The sequence below is a fragment of the Labrus mixtus genome, chromosome 17 (assembly GCF_963584025.1).
Source record: "Labrus mixtus chromosome 17, fLabMix1.1, whole genome shotgun sequence".
Lineage (NCBI taxonomy): Eukaryota > Metazoa > Chordata > Actinopteri > Labriformes > Labridae > Labrus > Labrus mixtus.
The window spans coordinates 19,771,175-19,787,980 of NC_083628.1; the positions used below are offsets into that span (position 1 = coordinate 19,771,175).

General features: G+C 43.3%; 1 protein-coding gene across 1 annotated transcript in view; it reads left to right on the forward strand.

The window, feature by feature from the left end:
• dcc (DCC netrin 1 receptor) overlaps positions 1-16,806 on the forward strand; it is a 240,628-nt gene that overhangs the window by 131,864 nt on the left and 91,958 nt on the right. Inside the window, exons 8-11 of the mRNA XM_061060638.1 lie at positions 7,081-7,240; positions 14,378-14,532; positions 16,065-16,213; positions 16,335-16,473. Coding sequence (XP_060916621.1) covers positions 7,081-7,240; positions 14,378-14,532; positions 16,065-16,213; positions 16,335-16,473 — 603 coding nt within the window. The remainder of the gene's footprint in view (positions 1-7,080; positions 7,241-14,377; positions 14,533-16,064; positions 16,214-16,334; positions 16,474-16,806) is intronic.

Consider the following 16,806-nt stretch of genomic DNA (forward strand, 5'->3'; position numbering starts at 1 on the left):
TGTGAAGCAGAGAGAAGCTGAAGCGAGTGAACGAGCTCAGCGGTCCTCTTGTGCATAAATAGAGGTTAAAAAGAGAGAGCAAGAGAGAGAGAGAGAGCGAAAGGAAGAGGTATGGAGGATATTTCTATGTAAAATGATATGCAGCAGGAGAGGGATTTAGCATTCATCTGTTCTACATATCAAAAGTGCTCCTTAATGTATGTATACTGCATTTGTACTACAGATATATTTAGGTTCTCAGGGTGAGTGCCGTCAGTCAAAGGAAGCCAGAGGATACAAAAGTATTCTGAATCCCATCAGTCCATTGCAGTTGTGATATCAGTGATCCTAGCCATAGAAAATTTACAGCAAGAAGAGCAATTAACAACGGTATCAGCTTTAAACCTCGACTATTAGCAGTTAGCGAGTGAAGTTACTTCTGCACTATTTTACTCCTGCAGCAACATAATCAGTCAGTAGTTACGTCAGAAAATCACTTTAATTTCTGAATATATAATTTAAAGGATGCATTTAAAAAAAATACTTTTTAAAGGGGACATATTATGAAGAATCCACTTCTACAGTGTTTTTGAACATATATTTGGTAACCTGAGAGTCTACTGACCCACAAAATGTGAAATAAACCCATCCAGTCCTTTGTTTGTGGTCTGCATAAGTCTTACAACACAGAGGAAAATGCTCCGTTTCCAATGTGCTCTCCTTGTGATGTCACAGTGGGATTATTGTAAAAAAAAAAAATCCCCTCACCTCCCCTGGTATCTCCACCAATGGACTCCACCCCCAGCCTAGAAGAAAACCTTTGCGCCGGTCCGCCATTTTCTTTCTTGCTAGTGAAGGAGTGATGTCTACGGGGAAAACTCAGGGGGGGCTCATTGAATTTAAAGAGACACACACACACACCAAAACGGAGCGTTCTGAGAGAGCTGGTTTATACAGGGTCACAAACCTCCTCTGGTGCTTGATTCATGTTATATTTTGACCAAAGCATAGCACAGATGTTTCATTTAGACCACAGAGGACTGTTTGAAAAGGTGGAACAGGGGGATAATATGTCACCTTTAATGTTTATGTCTATGACTTATTTTACAGACGTAAAATTTGAAACTGCTGTGAAAGATTGCTGGTACGATGTTGTTTTTAATCCTCTCTTTTTGCCACGGCGGACCAAATACATTTGGCAGAAATTACAGCTGAAATCTCAAATCTCCAGATGACACATCGTTCATACAGCCTGTGTCTCTCCTCTGACCGGTAAAAAGGCTGCAGAAAGGAAAAGAAAGAACCTCTGTGAATAATACAGGCTGCTCAGGTAGGCGTTGAGTGCTGGGTGTTAACAACTGTAGTTTCTATTATCGGGAAAGAAATGCACGGACAACAATAGCAGTTTGCAGCAGCAGCAGATTTTACCCCGACTAAAACCTGAGTAACAGAGGAAAGCTGCAGAAAAAGCAGCACTAGACACAGCCACAGTGGCAGTTAGCAGCGGCAGCAGGGGACATCTCCACTTGTTACATTAAGCAACAAGTTAGTAGTTCAAAGCAGCGTTACAAGCAGCTGCAGTTCCTTGTTGTTAGAAGAAGCAGTGGCGTTGTTAGCGTAGCAGTTAGCAGTGAGCAGCAGCAGTTATTTCCGGCAGTCTTTTGAAGCATTCAGCAGCAGCAACAAACAGTTTTCAGCTCATCTGAGTGTTGTGCATTTCTGCCTGAAGGTTTTCACTGCATCATATGAAACGAGACAAAATTCATGCCAAGATTTAAAAAAATAAAAATAAAGCCGTGGTTACCAACACAATCATTTAAACATCAACGCTTTCAGCCAATGTTTTTACCACATCTTAAACTCTTCGGGAACATTTAGCTGAGAAGTCATTCAGTAACAACTCATTCCTTTCTTCAAGACAAAAAGCTGTCGACTAAGAAAGAATAAACTAGATCCAGGTTAGATTGTGTTTGTTTTTCTATGTAAGAGACGCGGGGATCTCCTCTGTATTATTATATATATATATATTATATAAGAATAACTTCACTTCAATGGTTGATTTGATGGTAGTGTTTTTTAATCTGGACTGTTGGTCCTCGAAGGCTGACTTCACACCGGACGGTTTTCAAATGATCTTGACGTTATAATCCTACTTACGAGATCGGGGAGACTCAAACACGATCAGGAGCAGCAGAATAATCATATTGACACCACACACTTGAGGATTATCTGGATAAAGAATCGGTTGCGAGAGCAGGCAACTGCTTGTGGCCCCAGTAGGCCCCCCCCCCCCGATGCCTTCAAAATGTGCAAATTTCGCAATGACAGTAGGAAACCTCCCTAAGGGGGCCCCTGCATCTGACAGCACTCAAAGTCGTTGCTCTGCTAATAGTTGCATCATCTTTGGTGAAAACCCAAAGTTTCTCACTGATGGAAAATGAAGAGCGAGCGTCTAGACCCTGGCAGAAAGACTGGTGATGAACGCTGGTTGGAGGGGCCCCCAATGAATGTTTGCCAAGGGCCTTAACAGACTCGGGCCACGCCCAACCAATCTTTTTTGGGGGTGTGGGGGGACAAATCAGGACCCAAATCAGGCCTTAAATTGTCTCGTGTGTAGCCACATGTACCTGTCTTCAAAAAGCAGTGAAAAAGGTTTTTGTTTTTTTTGTTATCAACTCCTGTGTTGTTGTTTGCAGATGAATAATGCCAGAACAGGAAGTACACATGTTATATACTTTCATAATCCCACGAGGGGAAATTACTTTTACAGTCAGAAATGCTTCACACACACATATAGGCCGGATTACACACACACACACACGCACGAACCGGATCCTATGGGCATGCACTGAAATAATGGAGAGATGTCAGAGGGAGGGGGCTGCACATGAAAGAGCACCTGAGCTGTTTGGGGGTTTCAGTACCTCTGCAGAGCTCAGAAACTTAACTGGCAATGCTCTTGCTACTAGACCAACTTCCTGACTTGGTCCGCATCGGGACTTGAACCGGGGACCTTCCGGTTTCCAACCCAAGTGCCTACAGACACAGTTGCCATTTACCCTAATTTACTAGACAGAGGCTTAAACAGCTAAGCTAGGCGCCGTTTTCTGTCCTTTTCTATTTAGTTTTAGTTCTTCAGTTCAGAGTTTCTGTTTTTCTAACACAAAAAAAAATCACAATTCTTCTCTGCAGCTGAAACCAGTCTCCCCCTAAAGATCACTCAGGCAGCAGAAACAATATAAATGCAGAGCAGCTTGTAGAAAATGGACAGAGCGATGGAGAAAACGTGGGCTGTGTGTGTGTGTGTGTGTGTGTGTGTGTGAGCAGGTATCAGCCGTCGTCGGGCAGACTGCGGTGTAATTCTCAGCACTTATTCAGATTGTTTTCTAGCTCTTCTTCTGTGGTGTCTGACTCTATTATTTACCCTCCCCCCTGTCAGTTTTTTTTTTCCTTTTTTTCGGCAGAGTGTGGCGCTTTACTGCTCGGTGTCGGCTCGGTGTCTTTTTCGGCCGGGTCAGCGAGCAGGAACGAATCTGCCCTTCACACCACAAATCTCATCTCACATAGACGAGAGGAGGTGTTAACAGACACTCCTCTTTTTATACTTCCTCCCTTTCCTCCCCTCCTCCCTTCCTTTGTCCTTGTTCTCTTCTTTAACTTTATTCTCCACTTTTTTTGTTCCTCCAAGCATCTTTCTTTTTCTCCCCCATGTTCTCCTTTTTTTAGATTCAACACCAAACTACTAGTCTTTTACTCCCTCTGTCTCCTCCTTTGTCCTATCTTTATTCATGTGATTTTTTACACATATTTTCATTTTTTACTTCCCCCCTCCACCTGTCCCTCCATTTCTCCGTCAGTTCTTTTCCTTTGTCTCTTTCTTTTGCTTTCTTTCATCTTTACTCCCTTTATCTCCTCCCTCTCTCTCCTCGTCTCCATCCACTTGTCTTTTTGTCCCTCCATCCTTTCTTCCTTCCTCACCTACTCGTCCTTAATCTCCTTCCTTTTACTTCCTCAGCTTCCTCTCATTGTTCATCATCCATGTCTACCTCTTTTCCTTCCTCTCCCTTTGTTTCTTGCCTTTGATCTCTGCTGTAGCCTCTTCTTTATCCTTTTCTTCTCTTCCCCTCCTCCTTTACTCATTGTATCCCATCATGTCATGCCATTGTCCTCATTTTGCTCTTCCCCATTCCTGCTCCCTATTTTTCCATTTTTCTCCTCTGCTTCTTCTCCTGTTACCATCTTCAGTCATTCCCCTTTTTTATCATCGTTCTCCCCCTTTGTCATCCTTCTTCCTCTTTCCATCTCTTTTGTCTCCTCTATTCCTCTGGCCTTATTCACTTCCTCAGTCTTTGCTTTTCTATCAACTGTTCTTCCACTTCTTTTGTCAACGTCCCTACGCCTCCTTTTTGTTAACCTGTTGTGTTCTTTATTCATCCCACTTTCCTCTCCATCGCTCCTCTCGTCCGATCATAAAGTGTGAAATGTGTGTGTATGTTCAGGGAAGCTTTATCGACATGTGCAAACAGACAAAAGCATTTAAGGACTCTTGACCCTGCAGAAAAATTGGATATGTGTCAGCTTATGATGGAGGAGAGGAGACGAGACGAGAGGAGAGGATATATGATGATAGTTTCTGGTGTTGGTTTTCAGAGAGGATTAGTGTTCAGTCTATATTTCTCTACATTTAAGCTTCATCACTAGATCAACACTACAAACTAAGAACAAGCATCAACTGTGTGTGTGTAACATTGATTGTGTTTGTGTTCGTCCTCGGGCGTTGTTTTCTACAGCTGTATAAGTGGTTGCAACTTAACAGCTACAGCTAATGTAACACCCATAATTACACAACAAACACACTCCAACAGAACTCCGGGCGGTGTTATTTTCAGCACTTGTGTTATCTTGAAGTTGCATCAATCATTGTACAAGTAGGGTTCGCCATTTAAAAATCATTAATTGGCCCAAAGACAATCCAACTACCTGAGAATGAATTTGTTCTGCATGTTTTATGGAGGATATTGAGAGGGCTTCTATGGTGGCCCTGAAAGCTCAAAACACTTTCATTTGTAGGAAAAAGTGAAAGTGTGCAAATAGAAACCCGACCGATTAATCAGCCAGGCGATAATATCGGTCGATATCAGTATATCACTTGACTATTGACATCAGCTCATTTTATCTCAGATATTCACAGATTTTACTCGATTTATTCACCAGTCAAATAGCATTTAATTTGAGTTTCATTGTATCACACTAGCCGTTCTCTGTCACCAGCAGAGGGCTCTTTATGAATTACAACAAACATCATCACTCTCCAGAGTGTCAAGCGCTGATGCACGTAGTTGCTCAGTTCCTTTCCAGTTGAGTGACCATCTTGTCTTCATTATAAATATTTTCTACAAGTGTTTGATGACGGCATTTGAGAGCTTGATGCAAAACACGTGTGTTTATCTCTGAAGATTGGAGATTGAAGAAAGATATCGGCCGATATATCGGTTATCAGAGTTTTCTCTCTCTCCCTATTATCGGTATCGGCATAGGACCCAAAAATCCCATATCGCTCCAGCCCTACACAACACCAGATACTTTAGCCCCGTTTCCACCAAGCGGTCCGGTTCAGTTCAGCTCGGTATAGTACCCATTTATTGGAGTTTCCACCGTCAAAAGTTGGGAGTGGTACCAAAATAAGGGATCCGTACCGTCCTACTTTTTTGGTTCCCTTCTGTTGGGGTGCCAAGGGTACCAATCAGACCCTAAAGAGTCCCTTTTGTTTACTGTGTCCCGTTCTTCTTCTTCGTTGAACTTCATTAATAGCGGGCTACACTGTGTTGGGCTGCTATGATGTCACACTATTACTGACGCGGCTCCATCTGGCTTACACTCTGCTTACCAAATAAGGGTACAGTCGGCTGTGGAAGCAAGCAAGATCGGGATTTACCGTACTGTACTAACTGTACTGAAACAAACCGGACTGCTTGTCCCCATCAGAAACAAACATGTTTACACTCTGCTTCATGAACTGGTTTTGATCTTTGAAGCTCATTCCTTAGATACACCTTAGATAGATACAAACTGCTCGGGGGTTGTTGTTTTTTATGTGTCAATCTGAAGTCATAAGACCTTTTTATATATACATTTATATACCATTAAAACAATACAGAGAAGACACAAACATGTTACTTACACATCACAAACCACTAACTTGCCACAAACAAAAACCACAAGAACAAAACAGAAACTAAAACCGTAATGATCGTCATTCTCAGCTAAAAAAAAAAATTGTGTCTGACCTGAAGATGTACAATTCCAAAAGTGCAGAAGAGATAGCTGGTTTGCTCTGCACACTTTAAAATCCAGAGACTGACATTTACTTTTTATTACTTTCATTCTTCTTTTTACATCGCTGTTTTCATTTCACCAAAAAGCAAAACATTGACATCTCTGTCAACACTTCATCCCTGATGTGTGACATTAAATCACATCTGCTAGAATTTGGATAGGGAAGGTGGAGACGAGACAACGAGAAAATTTGGAAACGTGTGTCATGTGATTAGATCATAGCTCAGCTGTGATTGACTCGTGCTGTGTGTTCATATTCTCAAGCAAAGATCAAAACAACTAGTTAAAGCATCCATTCTAATAATCTTGTTTTTGATTTCAAACATTTTCAGGAATTGATTGATTGTTTTGTGTTGATGATGATTGAACTCTTCAGATGCTCTGCTGCTTTTTTTCTTGCCTGTGATCTTCTTTACTGCTCTTCTTCTTCCTCCTTTTCTTCCTTCTTGTCTCTTTCACGTCTTCTCCGTTCCTTATCTGCACATCTCATCTGTCTTTTGCTCCTCTTGTTTTTTTCATTTGCTCCGCCTCCTTCGCTCACCTCCTGCAACCTCCCACCTTTTCCCGTCCTCACCTGTCCTGCTTCTCCTCCTGTCCTCCCCACCTTCCCCTCTCCCCCTTACTTGGATGAACTTATAGTTGAGGCCCCGCCCACTCAGTATAGACCCGCCCACACACCCCCTCCCTCTCCGCACCCTCCTCCTGCTCCTCCTGCTCCTTCTGGCACTCCCTTGACTTACTCCTCCTCCTCTGATCCCCCACCAGTGTCCCCCAGCCCAGGCGTTGCCCTCCCCTCTGCCCCCCGCGACCTGGTCCCTGTCCTAGTGTCCAGCCGATTTGTCCGTCTCAGCTGGCGCCCCCCAGAGGAGACCGGAGGAGCCGTGCAGACCTATGGCATCTACTACTCCCAGGACGGGATCGAGAGGTATGTTTTTTTTTTCTTTGTCTCTGTTTGCTTATAGCTCATCCAAAAGATCCAAAAAAGCTCTGAAGCTCCTTTTCAAGACTGTTCTGTTGGTTTCTGGATACTTTCACTTTTTTGGGTCAAGAAATAGATTTTATTAAAATGACAACAGATGAGGTTGTTGTACCAGAAAGAAACCCCTGATGCACAACCCTTGCTCAAAGGGATCTATATAGATACTTAACTCTGTAGGCTTTTTAAAATGAGTCTTACTGGCTGCTAAAACTCACAGGTAGCTTTTTATTTCACAAGTAGAAAGGAACAGCTCGTATGTCCACGTCCCCTGATAAATGCTACAAGTCTGTACCAGCCATCTGTTCAGATAAAAAACTGCCACTCCATATACTGTTCCCTTAAAGGTCACATATTATACAAAATCCACTTCCCCATGTTCCTCTAGCACTAATATGTGTGTCTAGTCTCTCTACAAACCCCCCAATGATGAGAAAAGTCCATCCTCTCCGTCTTTTGCCTGCTCCACTTTTCAGAAAATGTGTGCTCAAACAGGCCGTTTGGAGATTTTCCCTTCATGACATCACAATGGGCAGTAACCCCTCCTCCAGGTGGGTGACACTCCCACAGCTAGGTGTTTGTTCTGCCCTCTGAGTCTGCCTTCTCACCGTAAACAATAGGACATGGAGAGAGAAAGCCAGAGCCGATCCAAGCCCTTCCAGAGAGGGGGCGTGGTCAGACACAGCTCATTTACATATTTAAAGGTACAGACACAGAAACAGCCTGTTCTGACCAAGGCTGAAATAGAGGGGTTTATAGACATGATCAAATACAGGATCAGAGTGGATTTAGAACAAGACACTTCACACAGATGTTTTAGGGGGATCTCTGAGACTTTAAACTAGTTGATGAAGAGGAGAATATGTGACCTTTAAGTATAACTTCTAGAGTCCTCTTAGATTTTTGTCAATTTATATTTCATTCAGGTTGTAGATCAGTCAGTGAATTCCTCCTTGTCTATACGAGGCCACCAGAGACACTGTCCTTGTAAGTAAGTTTGCACAAAATATCCCAGAGTCTGTTGGCGCCCAAGGGAAAAAAATTATGTAATTTTGTTTTTATTTCTAAAGTCCACATCAGACAAGTTTTCAAACATATATAAATATAAAGAATGATTAAAAAGCAATAAAGTCATGCGAGCAGAAGTTCTGCTGATTAAGTGTCTATCCATGTTTAGTGCGAGACTATCAGCATTCAGTTATTCACAGTTCTCTAAGTGAGTGCTGTCAGATGGGGCCCCCTCAGGGAGTTTTCCTACTTTCACATTCTGAGCCACTGCTGTGGTTTAAAGCCTGTCAGCCCTCGGGGGCGCCCCCTGCTGGCCTAGGGCCCCAAGCAGTTGCCTGCCTTGCCTTTTGACAAGCAGCACCTCTGAGTACGGTTCCTCGCTCTCAGACGAATAGCTCTCCGTAATGTATTCGCCATGTTTGTTATGTTGCATCCGCAATGTGGATTCTAAACCAAGATTCAAGATTTATTCATGCTTCTTTCTTATTCACGAGAGCATCTGAGGTAGGTCTTCTTTTTGGCTTTTTTTGGCCACAGTCAAGACTGTAAACACACAGACATTAAATGTACCAGACACCTGCCTGCAGGTTTATTGGATCAGATGTGGCCCTGAGATCAGTCTGGATCAGCCATGGTGCAGACTTCAGCGAGTTAGATAAACACTTTTTAAACACAGTCGTTGAATGTTGAAAGGCTCATAGAGAACACATTCGATGAGTGATGATTTCTAATCAACAATTCTACATGAGGGTAAAAAATAAACAACCTTTTGTTGGGACTAAAAGTACGATTCATTCACATGTTCTGAAACACAAAAAAACCTTGTGGACACACAAACAATCCAAACAGGATGTTGTGAAAATCACCACGGTAACAGGGTTGTTAAGATCACCTTGTGCGACTCTCAGAGGAAAACTGATTGTCATTTTGTTTTCTTCATTTGGATAGAAACTTACAAAAGACACCGTGGTGCGTTGAAGAGGACATGAAACTAGAATGAGGCCATGAAGTCATTTGGAGAATATTTACTGAGGGAATAAATCAACAGAGAGGAGGCATATTTTCGGTTTTCACACATGCATTTATGAACATGTTAAGACTGACCTTCCCCTGAAATGTTCCTAAGCTATTCACACCTGTACCTCACAGTATGATTTTTTACCTGCAGGATAGCAGCAGAGTCTGAAATTATTATAGAAGATTGATATACATGCTACGTGTAATGGGTCATATTCAGAGTAAAAACAAATGAGCAGAAACATGCATGATGATTGCACAGGTAGCTAGCTGGATGCATGATGTTAAAGTCATCCTCCCCTCCCCCATCACACCTCAGGTCACCCTGACAGAAATGTTTACTAGAGGGCAAGCGGGAAAAAAATAGGTGAAAAATTCAGCTGTTTGCGTTCACACATGCAGCTCAACCCGAAAACTTCAGGACATTTTCACAACTTTTGTGCATGTGTGAAAACAGCTACAGACTTCGATATGAACCGTCTTCTATCTCCAACCAGTGGAGTCGCCCCCTGCTGTACATTAAAAGGAATACGGGTTTAAGACTTTTTTTGCATTAGTGACACTTCAAACTAAGAGGCTACATTCACTCCCTCTTAAAAGCTCTGAGTGCTGTTTCAAAACGGGATATTAGCGTCCCTGTGACAGTTTGCCTTCAATGTAAAAGTCAAAGAGGCGTAATGGGGGGACGAAGTGATCCCCCCCCCGCCTCCCTCTGTTCTGCCTTTAGAGGAAGTTTCATAGGCGTGACAGAGGCGAGACGTATCAGCTGAGCCAGCGGGGGAGCTCAGCGCTGTGCGTGCACAAGGAGCTCCCGCTGTGCCATGCTTCCACAACGCCAAAATACCATGTGATTTAGAATAAGAATATTACACCATCGCAGAATCAATATGAATGAACAAAGACATCTGAGCTTAGTTAAGGTGCTGTTGCAGCAAAGCGGTGTGAAAAGAGCTACAGACAGTTTGAGATCTGGAGCGATTTGTTGAAAGACCAAACATCTGACAGACGACCTTTTTCATCCATAAAGCCACACATGTGGCCCTGCTGATAAGGTGTATGAACCCCCCGCTGTAGACTTGAATGTGTTTGAATCACACTCGACTTACAGTATAAGTGGACAAAGGACTGATGGCGTCGAGTTGTAAAGTAAGAATATGTCAAAGAAAACACTCCTTCCCTTTGATCCCAGCTCTGCGGCTCACAGCAGCTCTGAACGTCGTTATAAAAAGCTTTGGGTGACATGTTGGCGAGTCCCCCGCTGATGCTAAATGCTAACCTCTGACAGTCGGGGCCCTGGCTGAAGGCTTTCACATCCAGGCTTTTAAGCTTTGTTTCCTTTGGGAGCCGCCGGCCTTGCAGTGTTTCAGAGCTCTGAACGGTTTACTGGACAGAGCAACCGCTGAAGTTTCATCATGAAGCGATCCAGCAGAGAGATTGTGTCAGTCCTAATCACTTACAGAAGATACACAGGCCGAGGTTTTTGTCAGTTCTAATGACTCGGAGAAAAATACACAGACAGGTTTTTGCAGCTCTAATAACTTTTAGAAAACGAGACGGGAGGGAGGGAGACAGTGAACGATTACAGGAGAGAGGGAGATGGCAGGAAGGGCGAGTGGGGATAAAATTTAGTGTCAGTTGTAATGACTTCAATGAAATGTATTGACCATAAAAAAAGACAGACCAAAAAAAGTAGCAAAGCAGAAAGAATTAGATGAACAAAGGAGGGTTTTTTGTTCACTCTCTACTTTAGAGGATTGGAGCAGACTCTCTACATCTCAGAGCGAGGCATGTCATACTTTGTGTGTTCTTCTTCTCCGATTATGTTCGGGGACTCAGAGATGATTATGTTGCCTGTCAGTCGTACTGAAGGTGTTCGAGAACAGTTTGTATGCAAAATGAAAATGTCTCATTCAACTTAAAATCGTCTATTTTTTACATATCACTGAATGAAACAGAACACATGGATGGTTGAGTTTGCATTGGACTCCAGGTCAAAGTGTTAGTCCACATGTGCTGCATATTTAGCCTGTGATTAGTATAGTTTAACAACATGATAAAAACTGAATCAGCTGTCCGACTTGTCTCAGATATTTATGACTGAGCCTTCTGAGCCTTAAATTCTTTATCAGTAATCGTATTTCTACTGTCTGCAACAGGAACACATATTTGTAGGTTTGTAGTCGCCCCCGATTCAAGTCTTAATGTTCCCTGATGGGTTAGTAGGTTGATATACCAGAGAGAAATCCTCTTGATTCAGGACAAGTGCGTAACATATGTTGGGAGCACCGGGACTTTTTCTGATGGCCTGAGGGTCCATTTGTCCTGCGCACGTAGCAACCGCCTCCCTGGTCATGTAGCATGCTCCATGTATGGAGGCTGTAGTCCCCCTTACAGCGGCCGAGGGTTTGAATCTAACCTCTGCTCTTTGCTGCATGTCACTCCCCGCTCTCTCCTCCCAACACTTCCTGTCCCTCTTCAGCTGTCCAATAGAATAAAGACAAAAAAAATTGTTGCTTGTCCCCCTGTTGCTTCTCAACTGACATTGTCAACATTATTATCGGCAGGTGAAATGGACGCTCATCAGAAAAGGAAAGCTAGAGCAGAGAGAGAGAGAGAGTATAACTACCAATTTACGCCCCAGTCCGTCAGCGGCGTGCACTATGGTGCTGTTCGCTGCAACTCTAGTCAATGCTCCTGTTTCCACAGCAAGCGACCTGATCCGTCCAAGTCTATGTGAACTCCCAGTCATATTTTCTATCACTTTATCAACATCAGGTCACAACAGGCACCAAAGGAATAGCTAATCCTCGTCAGGAAGACAAGGCAACGTGATGTTTGCACGTTTTTCTTTATTCCCACGACTTGATGAGGAAAGTTCATGTCCAACAGTTTTGACATAGAAAAACATTTGTAAATAAGGAGACAGAAAAAGAAAGCAGTAAAAAAAGATGGGATACAACAGTAGTGATAACGAGCAGAGATAGATGTGTCTGTGTTATTCTTCTCTGAGCGGCTGAGTGACCGCAGACTGTGGCCTCTGAAGGTTAAAGACGAGCCACACTGTGTGACACAAACAGGCCTGCTGCTTAACTTGACATCCAGCTCGGCCTCTCTGCCTTTTTTACTCGGCGGCTCCGAGAGAAATATGGATCCATAAACCCCGAGAACTCGCTCACCTTTTGTGTTTCCTTTAACCTCTGTGTCTCTCTGTTGCTGCTGCTGCTGCTGCAGAGGACGATGAAGATAGTGGAGGATTATTTGTTCTGTCAGTTTGTCTCACACATGTGAAAGAGAAAAATAACCTTTATAAGTAACATGAATGGAATGAAATGTGCAATGGGCATCAAAGAGCTGCAGGTGTTTGTTTTTTATCTATAAATAAAAAGAGATGACTCAGAAATACTTCAGGAATAAATACAACAGATGAATGTTTGGCCAAATAAAAAACAGGAAAGCATTACACACATCTATTTCAGGACACTGCCAGCAAACTCTTTACTTATTTGCCCGATGAAGGTCGCTCTTTGAATTAAAAAGTTTCCAATAAATGAGGCGACACTTTGCGAGCTGGTTCATGCAGACGACTCGAGCTGCACTGATTTCACACCTGACATGCGTCATTATCCACAACCACCTGACGACACATCCTTCATATCAGAGGTGTTTTCTAAGCTGCAAGATCAGCCCGCACCTCCACCCCAGCATCCACCTGTAGGCTCCGACTGAGAGGTTTTAAGATATCATCACGACCGTTTGTATACGCCATCTCGTTATTTCGGTCACTACCCTCACAGCTCATGACAAAAAGGTGAGGGTTTGAACGTAGATTGACCGATAAATCAAGAGCTTTGCCTTCAGACTCAGCTCCCTCGTCACCTGGACGGTCCGGTGCATGCGCTCGTAATACTGCTGACACTGCACCAATCCGCCTTTAAATCTCGCGGACCATTTCACTCTTGCTCCTGAACTAGACCCTGAAATACTTGGACTCTGAAGTCCTTCACTTGAGGTAGAGACTCAATCCCCACCCAGAGGGAGCAGTCCACTGTTTGGCCTCGGACTTGGAGGTGCTGACCTTCACCTCGCCCGATTCACACTTTCTCAAAAAACTCAAAAATAAGGCTTCAAAATTCAGGAGTTAAACTTTTTTAAAAGTTATTTTTTTGGCCTTTTAGCCTTTACTAGATACAACAGCTGAAGAGAGACAGGAAATGTTGGGAGGAGAGAGAGTGGGAGAGGACATGCAGCTAAAGGCAAAGGGCAAAGGTCAGATTCAAACCCATGGCCGCTGCATGAGGACTATCTCCTCTGTACATGGGAGCCGCATGGCATAACCACTATGCTAACGGCGCTCCCTGTCTTAATCTTTAAATCCATGTCAGCATAAATAGTTTCTGTAGTTCCAGAATTTTCTCTACTTTATGCAATAATTTGTCATTACATCCTGTCGTCTGAGTGGATCAAGAGCCAGTTTGTATCTGTGAGTCAAAGTTTTGTCTGAGTTTGAATCAGGGCAACAATCTGCTGGGAATTTGTGCAGCAAAAAAAAAAATCTTCATCCCAGAAAAGAGGTTTGAAACTCCTTCCAACAATACTTGTACCCTGTCAGCTTTCTTTACCGGGAAGTGAGCAAGAAAAGGAAGAGTTGAAGCTGCGGAGGAAACATTGCTCGTAGTCCGTGCAGCTGTCTCGTCGGTGATTTAGTGATGAGTCGAGGGCTGAGAGGCTGCAGAGGTGCCGTAATCCGAGGATTAGCTGCAGTAACCGAGGGATTACACAGATTACATCTGATTAGAACCAAGATAATCTGTACAGTCGTAAAATCAAACTGTGCGCTCTTTTTAATGCAGTTTTTTTTTTTAAGTGTCACATCCTAATCTGTTAATAATAAATTAAATAATGTGTATTTCTGTATAAATAGTGACGCAAATCAGATTGTACAAGTGAGACCAAAATGCAGCATCCAACACAGAAAAACAACTTTTAATCCAAAATGTTTCAACATGTTTTATATTCATGATGAAGGTGTTTCAGTGTAGACATTGTGTTTTCCCATGGCAGGGAGCGGTCAGTGAACGTGTCGGAGCCCGAGTCTCTCGAGCTGACGGTGTCCAACCTGAAGCCCGAGGAGAGCTACAGCTTCAGAGTCATCGCCTACAACGACGTGGGGCCGGGAGAAAGCTCCGCCCCCCTGAGGATCACCACCAAACCAGACCGTAAGACACACACACACACACACACACACACACACACACACACACACACACACACACAAATGCTAACACACACACTCACGCTCATACACACACATGCTCTCACATTTCTTTTTCCTTACGGATAAATTAATTAGATTTAAAATGTGTGATAATGTACAGTTAACTCTTCTCATTTTTCTTAATAAAGTTTTCAGTCTTTTATTCCTCTGACATCAGGCTCAGTTATTAAAGTTTAAGAGTTGTCATAATGTCTTACAACTGTGTCAAATTTTTAAAAGCTCGATTCTTTACAACGTATCTGTGACAGAGAAAATGTATATTGCTACTCCAGAGGGATTTTTTCCCATTATTTAAAGTTACAGCAACATATTCGCTGACCTCAAAGCTGCCAGAGAAACACTAGTGAATGTTAGCTTTTAAACATTTCTGAGCTAAGGTGAGTCGAAGCTTGGAATACAGTACATAGCTGTTGTTGCTAACATACCTGTAGCATGTATTGGTTATCAAATACGTTGTTTTTATAGTGCTCCATTGTTACCTCCCCCCCGTCGCCCGCTCTCAAATAAAAGGAGGTGATTTTAAAACATATTCTCAGATTCCATGATTTCCTCTGGTGTAGAAAACTGGAGCAAATGCCCAAGTGCAAAAAACTACAGTTCCTCAAGTGTCCACTTGAGGCTGTGTCCAAAAGTCCCATTTACACCCAAATTAAACGACCATTACTACAGCAGATATAAACATGCTATTAGTCTGGTTCAAAAAACACCTTTGGAATCAATGGATATTTTTTTATTGTACTGTGGTTGAATGTTACAGAACACCTGTTTTGTTTATATAAAGGCTAGTTATGCATAATAAGGGGGCGTGGCTAATCTGATTGACAGAAGGGTGGGCTGTAGCTGTTTGTCAGGAGGCTTAAGACCCGCCTCAGCTCCACCTCTATGCCTGTTTGAATACGGCGGCCTCCATTGTCAGGCTTCAAATCTCTACTTCAGAAACCAATGATGACGTCACTGAGGCTAATCCATGTTTTAAACAGTCTGTTCACTGTTTCAGACTTTTCAGATTTTTTTCACAAAAGTGCAGTAAGTAAGTCTTGCATTTAGGCGCTGCAGAAGCACAGCACACTCAGACATGCACGCACACGCACAGCGCTGCGCCCCCCCCGCTGGCTCCGCTGAAACCGCCTCGCCCCTGTAATGCCTCTGTAACTACCTCCAAAGACAGCACAGAGCGGGGATCTCTCCGTACCCCCATTACGCCTCTGCAACATTCAGATTGAAGGTGAAACGTCACAGAGGCCTCATCACGGCTTGAAATGACAGTCTGGATCGAGCTTATGCCTCAAACACAGCAGCACGCCATTTTAACAGCAGTTTGTTTTTAGAAAAATGGCTGCTGTTTGAAAATGATGAATAACACATGATGGGTAAGGCTGAGTCGCTAAAGGAGCATTAGAGATAACAACAGTGAGACGTGGAGTAGTAGCAGAAACAGCATCAGTGTGTGTGTGTGTGTGTGTGTGTCTACAGTCCAGGTCCCCAGCAGGGTGGAGTCTTTCCAGGCTGAGGCTCTGTCGCCTACCTCCGTCCAGGTGAGCTGGGAGCCTCCAGCCCAGCCTAACGGCCCCGTCCTGGGCTACAGACTGCTGTGGACCGAGAGCCCGTCTGGAAAGGAACAGGTCAGAACCTTTAAGCCTTCCAGTGACATCATGTCACAGAGGAAAACGTGTTATTCCTGTCTGCTTGTGTTTAAAGTCGGTGGTATATTAACTGTCATCGCCTCTCTGTGTCTGCATTCAGAGTGTGGAGGTCTCCGGACTCAACTACAAGATGGACGGACTCAACAAGTTCACAGAGTACACGGTTCGAGTTCTGGCGATCAACCGCTACGGACCAGGCACCGCCTCAGAGATCGTCAGCATCACCACCCAATCAGACGGTGAGTTCCCCCTCTGCAAACGTCTGCTTTAGATGCAACGTGCTAACTTATCCATCAGGGCGGCACAATGAATCATTATTGGGGTTTTAACATTTGCAATAAACACATCTCAAAAATCTGAATTTAACACAATGAATAAAAAAATGTAGAGTCAATGTGAGCGAGCAAAGCTTTGTCACTCAGCATGTGCACATTACACCTGTTGTGTGGATGTCTATGTGTTTTACTCCATTTTTAAAACAGACATATGAAGCTTGCTGTCAGATTTCTTTTTGGATTTTCTTTTGGATTGAGGAGAAACTTGCTGTAAACATATGAACTGTGTAAAACAAG